The 12,659-nt window shown below is 39.0% G+C and overlaps 1 protein-coding gene across 1 annotated transcript in view; it reads left to right on the top strand.

The window, feature by feature from the left end:
• PCDH15 (protocadherin related 15) overlaps window positions 1–12,659 on the top strand; it is a 548,396-nt gene that overhangs the window by 345,195 nt on the left and 190,542 nt on the right. The window contains exon 17 of the mRNA XM_058671280.1: window positions 8,158–8,286. Within this exon, the coding sequence (XP_058527263.1) occupies window positions 8,158–8,286 (129 nt within the window). The remainder of the gene's footprint in view (window positions 1–8,157; window positions 8,287–12,659) is intronic.

The following is a 12,659-nucleotide window of genomic DNA, read 5'->3' as shown; positions in this document are numbered from 1 at the left end:
TAGTTGAGTACAGCTAAAATCATGATTATATTTCAATAATTATTTATATCTATTGAAAAATTTGGAGATCCTAAATTTGTTTATCTTAAATCTGAATACACAGTGATATATATATATAATTTCATTAAAAATCACTGAAAAACAGTTTTGCCTACAAGGACAGATGTAAGAAAAGCCCACCCAATTAAAGTAAAAACAAATCCAGGCATATATATCCAAATCAATTAAAAAATAATAATAATAAACAATAAATAAGAGAACCTTGAAGAGGATTCTAGAAAGATGGGAAAGTAGGAAGAACACCCTGTCCCCTACCCCCCCAAAAAATCTGTCTCCACATCTAAGCAACAACTGCACTGGAAAACTCTAGCATAACAATTTTGCAACTCTTAAGACTTGCAAGTCTAAAGGGAGTTCTTGGGTATTAAATTGCACTTAATCAGAATCAACTTCATCACTTAATATGGTAGACTATGTACCTCCCTCCATCCTCATTGTACCTCCCTCCATCCTCATTGTACCTCCCTCCATCCTCATATCAGCCATCTGTATGTGTGCCCCGAGGCAGTTTACACAAAGCAGCAAAATCTAAGGCGCATTACAACCCTGTCATCTAAACACAGGGAAGTTATACTGTGGTCATTGACTGGTGCTTCTGCATGCAGTAGTCATAATACATAGGGACCATTATGGTTTTGAGCACTTCCATTATTTTTCATTTTTCTAAAACATATAATTATTTTTATGGAAAGGCAGATTTACAAAAGTAAGGAGACAGAAAGATTTTCCATCTCATGGTTCTCTCCCCAAATGGCACCTATGGCTGGAGCGGAGCAGATGTGAGGCCACAAGCCAAGAGCTTCTTCCAGGTCTCCCAAGTGGGTGTACGGTCCCAAGTTTTGGGCCGTCCTCTACTTCTTTCCCAGGCCAGATGGGAAGCAGAGCCGCCGGAATGTGAATTGGTGCCAATATGGGATCCTTGTTTCTTGCAAGGGAAGGCCTGATGGTTTTCCATTGTTAGAGTCCTTTGCATGCTTGCTCTAGATTCCCACCCCCCCTACTCTCCCTCCCTGCATCCCTCCCTATGTGGCTCCCTCCCTCCCTCCTCTCCTCACTCTGTCCCTCCCTCCTTTCCCCCCTTCTCTCCCTTCTTCCTCTCCTTCCTTCTCTGCCTCCCTACAAACCCCTCTCTCCCTGTCTCTCCCTATCTCCCTCTCACTCAACTTCCAAGGAACTTAAAAAGACAATGCCTTTTTTGCATTTTTCTTTTTCTTTTAAATTTTTTTCTTTACTTTTGGAGAGAGATATTGAAAATAAATGCAGTTTAAAGCTAACACATAAATGGGGGGAAATACAAGGTTAAAGCATATACTCTGGGAGATAAATCTTAAGTTTACATTTCAGGCTGATCCTCAGTAAAGAGATGGTGAATAATAATCAAAAGACAAAATAACAAGCAAAAATATCATCAAACACTGAGGACAGAAGAACTTGATTTTTTTTTTTTTTTGGAGTTGCTACATAATGAATTCCGAATGTCCAATTTTCAACAACAATAAATTTTAAGATACACAAATGCAGGATTGAATGATCCATTTTAAAGGAGGAAGGAAAAAAATTGCTGCCGGAGAGAGGAAACCTGATGGTGTTCTATTTATGTGTTGCTGTGTTGTGTGTTTTAAAAATGTATTTATTTCTATTTTAAAGAATTATTTATCTGAAAGCCATTGTTACAGAATAAGAGAGGAACAGAGAGAGTCAAAGGAAGTGACACAGAGAAACCTTCCATCTGCTGATTCACTCCCAAAACAGCTGTACTAGCTAAGGGCGGGACAGACCTAATCAAGTACCCAGGAATCTCTTCCTGGGCTGCCATGTGGGTAGTGGCCCATGGATGTTGGCCATCTTTAACTGCTTTCCGAGGCCATTAGCAAGGAGCTGGATTGAAAGTAGAGCAGCAGGAACACCAACATGCACCCATATGGGATACAAGTGTTGGCGGTGTCCATCTAAACCTCCTGGTCCCTCAAAGCTGTCACCAGTGGTGCATCTGTTTAAAAACAATCAGCTTCTGTTACCTGAAGGAAGTGAAGGACTATGTGGAGACAATCAAGAAAATGATTAGTGAGTAGAATGGCAATTAAAGACATAAAAAAATAAAGAGAAAAAAATCAGTGAATTAGTGGCTTGGAAGTATAATTTATGAAATATAAAATTAACTATAAAATCAAACAAAAAATTAGGAATACAGAAACTACATCTTTAAACAAAAATAAAAATGATTAAAGAAAACTGAATGATTAAAGAAAAGTGAGCACAAGTAAAGTGGGCAAATTTTAAGCAACTATGGGACTCCATTGAACAGAACAACATTTCAGGTAAGAGGCATGTTTGCAGATTAAACACTGAGGGCCTGGCACAGTAACCTAGTGGCTTAAGTCCTCACCTTACACACACCAGGATCCTATATGGGTGCCTGTTCTAATCCCAGCAGCTTCACTTCCCATCCCTGCTTGTGGTCTGGGAAAGCAGTCAACAGCCAATAGCCTTGAGACCCTGCATCCACATGGGAGACCCGGAGGAGGCTCTTGGCTCCTGGTTTCAGATTGGCTCAGTTCAGACTGTGGAGGCTTCTCTCTATATCTTCTTCTTCTGTATATCTGCCTCTCCAGTAAAAATATTTTTTTAAAATAAAGGTAAACTGAACATGTATTATTTTGATGAAAGTATGACCAAATGGCAAAAGTATGTTCCTCCTTATCAGAAAATGTTTCAATGTAAGTGTATTGAACTATGCAATAAGAGATAGAAATCTGTCAAGTGGATAAAATACATCACTCAACTGTATGGTAAAGACATACTTTAGATCGAAAGAAGAAAGCATATCACATTTTAAAAGATGGAAAGGGATGAATCGTGCAAACTGTAAACAATGAAAGTAGTGTTGAATTTACTGATAGCAGACATGATAAACTTTAAATGCCAACGTCTCAGAGACTAAGAAGGACGCTACATATTAACACAAGTTTAACATAGCAGTGAGCTGTAAGAACTGACCATCAGAATTTGTAATGTGAAATAGTGACTCAGGTCACTCAGTTCAACAATAAGAACTGTGTGCTTTACTACCTCCTTCTCAATAATTTATAGAATCTTCAAACTAAATTATATAAAAATAGAGTATTTGAACAACATAGTAAGCAAACGCATTCTAATAGACATATACAGAATATTCTCTCAAACAACAGAATACACTTCCCTGTCTCATGCACATTGGACATTTTCCAAGACAGAATTTGGAAAACCAAAAGTTAAATCTCAGTTGAATGAAAAAGATAACAAAGCATATGAGCAAACTATCTTAACCACAATAAGATGACATTAAAATCAGTAGTACGAGCTGTAAGCAGAAAGGTAAAGGCATGCATGTCTATAACACATGAAGTAACATACTATGAAAAGCATCCACATGTGAGGGAAGAACTCACCAAAGAAATAATAAAACTCTCAGCGGTTAATGGAAATGAAAATAATGTTTCCAAACATAGCCAAGGCAGTGTTGGGGGGAAATTAAATAATGCTATTTTACATCAGCTACCCACAATTACAGCTGATGGAATTTGAAGAACAAATGAAATACAGTTAGTGAAAGGAATGAAGTAGTAATGAGTAAAGCAGAAATAAACAAGATAAAGGTCAGAGAGACAGTGGAGAAAATCAATGAAACCAGAATTTGCTTGCAAAAAATCCATTAAGTTTATGAAACATTATCAGGATGAACTAGGAAAAAAAAAAAACAGAAAGGGACTCATACTAATAAAACTGTAAATGAAAGTGGAGAATATTACTGTCAAATTTCCAGAAACAAATAGATTATAAGAGTATTGTGAGCAAATGCATGGCAACGAAGTTGGTAAACTAGATGAAATGTACAAATTCCTAGATACACAGAACCTACCAGGACTAAATTAATCAAACAGGATAGCTGAAAAGACCTAAATCTTGTGAAGACATTAAACAAACATTTCCCAGCAAAGAAAAGCCCTCTGTGGGGCTCAGAGGCAAAGAGGTCACTAAGTCAGTAAGATGGTGACTAACAGTCCAGGTCACTAGCGGGCAAAATGGCTGTCAAGGAAGGAGTCCTGCCCGTGAACCAGGGCAGCGGTCACATCTCAAAGACTGGCCAGGGCCGTTTCACTCACCTACCCCTGGCCTATGGGAGGTGGTTTCTGCAGTCATGCTCCTAGTAATTGGCTCCTAGTTTCTCCCCTCCTGGAATTCCTGAAATTCCTGGCCTGAGGCTATCCCTTATCGTATATAAGAAATTGAATTTCCCCCAATAAATCGGAACTGCTTAGATAGAACTCCTGTCTGTCTGTCTGTCTGTCTGTCTGTCTCTCAGGGAGCAGGCTCACCCCGTCCAGCAACGGGGTACTGGAGGAATCTGTGGGGGAGATCCCGCACCCCTCAACTATTTAGCTTTACCAGGCAATTATTCTAAATGTCAAAAGAATAACAAAGGTTTTTCAAAGTTCTCAGAAGAAGAAAATGAATAAAAAGATATTGTAGGCCAGCATTATCCCGAAGCCAAAATCAATAATTCAGAGAAAAACAAAAACCCAAAAAGCAATATTCCTTGGGAAGCTTGATAGTAAAATTCGGAAAATAATAATAGGAAACTGAGATGTACAAAATATTGAAAGCATTTTGGTTAGCTTTTATCACCACAAACCTAAAAATACCAGACAATTATTTCAGCAAGGGAGAAGGCCATGGAGAGAAAATGTAGTAGAGAGATAGGTGGTAGGAAAAGAGAGAGAGAGAGAGAGAGAGAATCTAATGGACTGCTCCCTGGTGCAAGACAGACTAGGGCCACTTCCACATAGCAGGGTGACCCATGTGGGAAATGGCCACCCTGGGTACACAGCACGGGGCTCTATACATTATAGGTGTGATGGGGGGGAAGGTGGCAGATCCTCAGTTGCATACACTTGTGATATGTCGTCCTGATGGGTTTTGATCTTCTCTGTAGACTTGGCATTTGAAACATTTCTGGATGAGTTTCTGTTTGACCTCAGCGAAGACAGCATTGAGGCTAGTGAAGCTTGCTTGTTCTGATGTTGGTGTCCAGAGGGAGGGAGGGAGGAGAGAGTGCACTGAGACTCCATCTGCTGCTTGGTGTTCCAAAGTTACAGGCGTTTCTGGCTTGTGATCATTTCTTTTGTCCTCTGGTGCACTCAGTTCCTTCAGAAGTTGCTTTTGTTCGGGCCCGGCGGCGTGGCCTAGCGGCTTAAGTCCTCGCCTTGAAAGCCCCGGGATCCCATATGGGCGCCGGTTCTGATCCTGGCAGCTCCACTTCCCATCCAGCTCCCTGCTTGTGGCCTGGGAAAGCAGTCGAGGACGGCCCAATGCATTGGGACCCTGCACCCCCGTGGGAGACCCGGAAGAGGTTCCTGGTTCCCGGCTTCGGATTGGTGCGCACTGGCCCGTTGCGGCTCACTTGGGGAGTGAATCATCGGATGGAAGATCTTCCTCTCTGTCTCTCCTCCTCTCTGTATATCTGGCTATAATAAAATGAATAAATCTTGAAAAAAAAAAAGAAGTTGCTTTTGTTCAACCTAAAACTTATACAGTATGACTAAGTGAGATTCAATGCTAGACGAAAAGGACTCATTTGAGTCCTTTTCAAGTGATAAGGTGATTCTTATCCTGATTTCTGTCACCGTGCAAAGATTATGGCTATTTTGAGGCTCAAATAAATGGAATCATAGAATACATGCTCTTTGGAATTTTGCTTCTGTCACTCAATTTTATATTCCTGAAATCCATCTATATGTCTGTTATAGCGGTATATTTCTTTGATGTTGCTTTTTAGTCCTCTGCATACATAAAGCTCAATGTATACTGGCATATACAGTTGATGGACATTTGTGTAGGTTTTTTTTTCATGTTTGGACTAATAAACACTGTTCTGGTCTCCTTTTTATGTAACTAGATCAAAACATCTATATTGAACATTGAGTATGAAAACACTATAAATTGTTTATGTAGTATTATATAAATTTTCTAAGGATAATCCAAAAATAGTTAAGGGTTATGTAGATAAAGAGATAAACTATTTTCAATAGCCAAGAGATCCCTGGTGTGCAAAAATTTTTGAAAACTGCTGGACACTGTATATGAAAAAATTAAGTGATAGGATAAAATCAGACTGCTGGAAAATTTTTGCTTTGGCTCTTATTAAACAAAGAGAAAGAGAAAGGGCAAGGGAAAGGAAAGGAAAGGGAAGGGAAGGGAAAGGAAACTCAGCTTAATTCTATCAGGATTTTTTAATGCTGACTTTAAGTTTGTGTGAAGCCCAATCAAGTCCCTTTGCAGAATGCCTGTAAAGTAGATAGTTTTGGTGAAAACAAAAGCTCTTCTTTTGCTAAGGAAACCCATATTCTGATGCCTCTGCACCAGGGTTCTTGGAAAACTTCTGAACAGTCAGTCACTGTCACCTACAAATTTGTATTCAGGTTTTTGGTGTTTTAACACTAAATCACTTTCAAAATTCTATTTTTTTAAACAAAATTTAAGGAATTGTCTCCTGTTCATATGATGTATCTGTCTTAGCTTACATTTGTATGTTACAAAGTTAGAACATACTGGATTGATTTTTAAAAATTTTTTGTCTTTTAAGATGTATTTATCTTTATTGGAAAAGCATACTTACAGAGAAGGAAAAACAGAAAGGTGTTTTGTCCACTAGTTCACTGCTTAAGTGGCCACAATGGCCAGCTGAAGTTGATCCAAAGCCAGGAGCCAGGAGCTTCTTCTGGGTCTCCCAGATGAGTGCAGGGATCCAAGGGTTTGAGCCATCCTCGACTGCTTTCCAGGTCAGGGAAAGCAGGAGCTGGATAGGAAGTGGAGCAGTTGGGACACAAACCGGCACCTATATGGGATCTCTGTGCATGTAAGATGAGGATTTTGCCACTAGGATATCGCGCTGCCTCCTGCCCATACTTAAAAAACAAACAAACAAACAAAAAACCCTTTATTTTAAAGACAGAGACAGAAATTCTTTTTCTGTTCTCTGGTTCACTTCTAAATGTTTATAGCACACCGGGATGCACCAGGCCAGAGCATGGAACCAGGAACTCCATCTGGGTCTCTGTTCTCGGGGCAGAGACCTAAGCACCTGAGCTCTCATCCACTCATCCACTGCATCTGAGAGTACACCTTAGCAGTAGCCTAAATCCAGAGTGGAGCGTCTGAAACTCAAACCAGGCATTCTGTGTAGCAAAAGAATATCACAAGTAGAGCCTTAGTTATTTTTGCCAATCAGTCGTGCCAGCATATTGAATTTTTTATTTCCCAAGTTAGTAAGCTTGTTTTTTCATTCTCTTTTCTCCCCACGTTGTTTGATCTTCCCAACTCTGGAAGAGCTAGTAAGAGGCCAGGTTCCATATCTTTGCGTTACTTAGCAGGAACAGTTAGCAATTTGAATCATTCATGAAGCTTTGTCTTAATTGTGTGAAAGCCATTGGCCTGTGTTATGTGTTCTGGTTGCATCAGCCCAGGGATGTGCCTTTTCTGTAGGTGATATTGTTAGACTTACCTGTTTATGTTTCCATTGGATGCATTCTTATACAACCAGCATGTGATGCTCAGACTCCTGGTTTAGATGTAGACCTAGAAAATAATGGAGGCACTATTCTGTGAGAGTGATACCTTACCTGAAAAATCCATCTGATCCATCATGCGATTTTATAATGTACAAGTTTGACTTTAAGCAGTAAAAATGTAATTGGTAAAAATTAGAAGTGGTGCATTTCAGAATTATAGGGGTTCATGAGTATAGAAAGACAAATTCACCATTCATGAAGTGTGAACAAGTTAAAGGTAAAATAATTTTCTGAAAATCAAACCTGCAGTATATAATTGACATTTTTTAAAAGAATATTTGGCCTTTAATAGCATCATTAGGTTTTTCCTTCTGTTTTTGTGAGATACTTAAAAATCAGAAAGTTGTTTTTATTTGTTTATTTCTAGAAAAAGCAAAAAGTAGTAGTAATAAGACATTTTTCATTTAAATACATTATAGCATGACCCCTTAAACTGAATTGAGAGCTAAAATAGCTGCCCTTGTATTTTCTCCTTTCTATTTTCTTGAAGACCTCCACTGCCACAGTCAACGTGGTGGTGACCGACGTCAATGATAACGCCCCGGTGTTTGATCCCTACCTTCCTAGAAACCTGTCTGTGGTAGAGGAAGAAGCCAATGCCTTTGTGGGGCAAGTACGGGTAAGTGAGACATTCTCAAAACTTCATGCACATCTTTCTAAATTCACAATGTTTATATTTTAAGTGTGAAATTGATGCATCCAGAGAAATTGATTAAAATGATCATGTCAGTGACTTTGAGATTGTTTTTTAGAAATCCTATCCTGTATTTTGAGTCAAATTTATCCAACATATTGACTTATATTTTTTATCGCTATGCAGTTTGATTGATTGATTGAAGCCATCCTTTCTTACCCATTACTTGTGTATATTTTAATATTTTGAAGTTAAAATAATTTTACAAAAAACAAAATTAGGTATCCCAAGAGATATGGATGTAAGTATTTAATCTCAAAATAAGTACATATGTGAATTAATTTATGTCAATACATCTTTAGCATATATAATGTGTCCAATATTTCACACTTTTTTTCCTGCACTCCAAATTTTTATTTCTAGGCATATTGTCTGTCCTGTTGCCTGCTTTCATATTATCCATTTTCTGCTGTTCTTTTGATTACTTACCCCTTTATTTTTAAATCACAGTCAGCATTTCTCCAGTTGAAATGTAATGGATCATTAATATTGCATATGAGCTAGAAACCATGACTGAGGGAATCTTAGCAGGAAAGGTGCATTCAGGATCACCTGCTGCAATTAGACATTTGTATTCTGCAGGTAAGAATGTTACCTCATAGGAAGGATGTTGCATGAACTACAGGTTGCAAATCTAAGCTTCAGGTCTTACTCCTTTTCTATAAAATCTCTAGCTTATGCATATAAGACTTGCTACTGCTCTTCAATTGTGCTACTTTTTTTTTTAAAGATTTATTTTTATTACAAAGTCAGATATACAGAGAGGAGGAGAGACAGAGAGGAAGATCCTCCGTCCAATGATTCACTCCCCAAGTGAGCCGCAACGGGCCAGTGCGCGCCGATCCGATGCCAGGAACCAGGAACCTCCTCCTGGTCTCCCACGCAGGTGCAGGGTCCCAATGCTTTGGGCCATCCTCAACTGCTTTCCCAGGCCACAAGCAGGGAGCTGGATGGCAAGTGGAGCTGCCGGGATTAGAACCGGCGCCCAAATGGGATCCCGGGGCTTTCAAGGCGAGGACCTCAGCCACTAGGCCACGCCGCCAGGCCCCAATTGTGCTACTTTTTAAAAGAGAAAAACTACCTCATAGTATAACCATTTCATTTGTTGAAGATTTCTTTAAGATCTGTCAAAGAGATCTTGTGAACTTCATATCAAGGCCTGAAATATTTAAATAATTTTTAGTTATTTATTTCTGTGTGGTTTTTGTTTTATTTTGTTTTTGTTTGTTTGAAAGTTTGATGGAGAAAGATAGAGAGGGAGATTTTGCATCCTTTAGTTTAATCTCCAAACGGTTGCAACTGCCAAGAAAATTCAACTCATGAACTTCACCATAATCTCCCAAACACAGCCATCACACACTTCTTTCCCAGGAACATTACCAAGAATCTCGGTCAGAAACAGAACAGCTAGGAGTTGAACCAGCATTTCAAAACATGATGTATGTATAGTAAATAGTAGCTGTACATGCTGTGCCACAATGCCGGTAAAAACTCTGAAATTTTGATTTTTCTCTCTCTCTCTTTCTTTCTTTCTTTCTTTCTTTCTTTCTTTCTTTCTTTCTTTCTTTCTTTCTTTCTTTCTTTCAATACAGAGAGGCATATGAAAAAGAAGGAAGGTAGAGGTGGGTGAGGGAGGAGAGACAGAGATGACAAGCTCTTGTCCACTGTTTCCCTCAAATGCCTGCAAAAGCTGGTGCTGGGCCAAGCCAAGGTTATAAGCATAAACTCAATCCAGATCTCCCATGGTGCCATCACTGCTGTTTCCAGGATCTGCAATGAAAGGAAGCTGATCATGGGAGTTAGCACTGAGATTTGAACACAGGTTCCCCACTACAGGATGCAAGATTCTTGACTGATAGTCCAAATGCTTAACCCCTTGTGATTCTTATTTTTTTCCTTCATAATGGATAGCAATGTTTAGGATAATAATACAAATTATAAATATGACAATAAAGAATGCAGTGATAATCAAACCAATTGTCATTATCCTCATCACAGATTTCCGAAGATGAATGAGGTGTACTTCTCTTTCCATCTGTGTTAGGGGTATTTCTCTCAAGGGGAGAGATGGAAGTCATTGCAGTGTGACACATATATGAGATACCAAAGGTCTTGATTCCATTTCAGAATCCCGTCTGAAAGCTTTACTGTTACTGTTGCAGCTCTGATATCAAAGGTTTTATTGTGATTTCTCAAAAGAAAATTCTCAGACACAAAATATTAAGGTATATCCTTTCATAAAGTTTGGTAACACTAATATAGAATAAGGGAAAAAAGGCAATGAGGAGAATCTAACCAACAAACAAGGTGACATTTTACCTTGTGATATGAGGTGGGAGTAGCAATGTAGCTTAAACCCGAAGACAAATTACAGAAAGGTAACCCAGGCATTAGAAGTTTCCTTGCTGAAAACTAAAAGAACTGAAAACGTCATGCTCAAATTTCTGAGATTCCATTGCTATGGCTACAAGAGGACAGGTGGATTTTTTTTCTTACTTTTTTTGCCACCAACATAAATAGTATTTCTCAGGTAAATTCTAATATGAGGGTATCAGTAGGATTGTGTTATGGTGCATCAGGTTAAGCTTCCAAATATGATGACAGCATCTTTCATGAGCATAGCTTCAAAATCCAGGGACTCTTAATTGACTGTGATGATATTCTGCCAGCTCAAACTTCAGACCAGAAAAGGTCTCCCCAAGAAACTGTTCAACCAATCTGGACAATAAGTAGCTGGACTCTATGCTTGGTATATGTTTGCAATGAAAGAATCTTGATTGAATTTGAACTGTAATACTGCATCAAGGTGGAGGAATCCACCGGGGGGAGGGGAGGGGGAGGGAGGGGGGGATACCCAGAGCCTATGAAACTGTCACATAATGCAAAATAATTAACAATAAAAAAAAAAAATCCAGTTCTCTGCTAGCGTGCTGGCAAAGCAATGGAAGATGATCCAGGTGCTTGGGTTACTGCTACTAATATGGGGCACACAAACGGCAAGTCTGGATCCTGACTTTGACCTGGTCCAGACTTGCATATTTCAACCATTTGAGGAGTGAAGCAGCAGATGACAGATCTCTCTCATAGGCTCTCTTCCCTCTTTTGAGCTTGTGTGCGCATGCACACACACACTTTGTATCTCTTTCTGTGTAACTTTACATTAAAAAAATTAAATAACTGGGCCCAGGATGATGGCTCCAGTGGCTAAATTCTCGCCTTGCATGGACTAGGATCCCATGTGAACACCTGTTCTAATCCCAGCTACACCTTTTCCCAACTAGCTCCCTGCTGTGGCCTGGGAAAGCAGTAGAGGACAGCCCAAAACCTGGAGCCCTGCTCTTAAGCGGGAGACCAGGATGAGGCTCCTGGCTCCTGGCTTCAGATCAGCTCTGCTTCAGCCTTTGTGGCCACTTGGGTAGTGAGTCATCGGGCAGTAGTTCTTTCTCTCTGTAGCTCCTCTTTTTAAATCTACTTTTCCCATAAAAATAGATAAATCTTTAAGTAAGTAAACATATAAAAATGTTCCTCTTGCCAGTAGAAACACTGTGAGGGAGGTGCATCAGGCACTGTGGATTCACTGTAGATTTCTGCTATACTAAGCAAACCATGTGATAAGTTCTACTATGTGCACGTGTGCAGGGCACATAGATAAAGAGGTAATACTAGAATTGCCTCCCAATGGGTGGTCACTGGTAAAAGTGAGTTTGGAAAAGATAGACAACTTTCTAGGCTAATTGCATAAGTATAGACGCAGCGAAATGAGAGTTCTGTACATTGTGATTATAATAGAAATGACAATATCATATCATAAAGCTGGCCCTGTATCTTGTTGTAGAGGGCTCTTGGGGAACCCTGAGAGGTCAGAGGTATGATAACATTGTATATACATTTTATAAATATTATTCATTGTCAACATTATAAATCTAGAAGATAGAGATAGGTGGCAGTTGTAACACCAGAGATGGTCGATGATTGAGTTTTGTGATGATTTGATTGTAGTGAAAGAAAATTGTGTTAGACTTGTCACTCTATAGTGTACTGTGATAAAAATGAAAATGTATCTAATGACATCTTTCAAGCAGCTACATAAAGCAAATAGACATTAAAATCATTTACAAAATATGCTTACCATTGCTTGATTTTTTGTCATTTAAAAACTTAAAGTCATTAAAGTGGTGATTAATTTTAGTTTTCCTGTTTTTTTCTTCTGTTTAATATTTTTCATGGTGAGCTTGTGTCCCTGAAGGAATTATTATATCAATCACATTTATTGCTTTCTGCTCTTTAAATTTAAATGA

The sequence above is a fragment of the Ochotona princeps genome, chromosome 13, assembly GCF_030435755.1.
Source record: "Ochotona princeps isolate mOchPri1 chromosome 13, mOchPri1.hap1, whole genome shotgun sequence".
Taxonomy (NCBI): domain Eukaryota; kingdom Metazoa; phylum Chordata; class Mammalia; order Lagomorpha; family Ochotonidae; genus Ochotona; species Ochotona princeps.
Note: the sequence above shows the minus strand (reverse complement) of the source record. Positions and strands in the feature narration are given on the sequence as shown.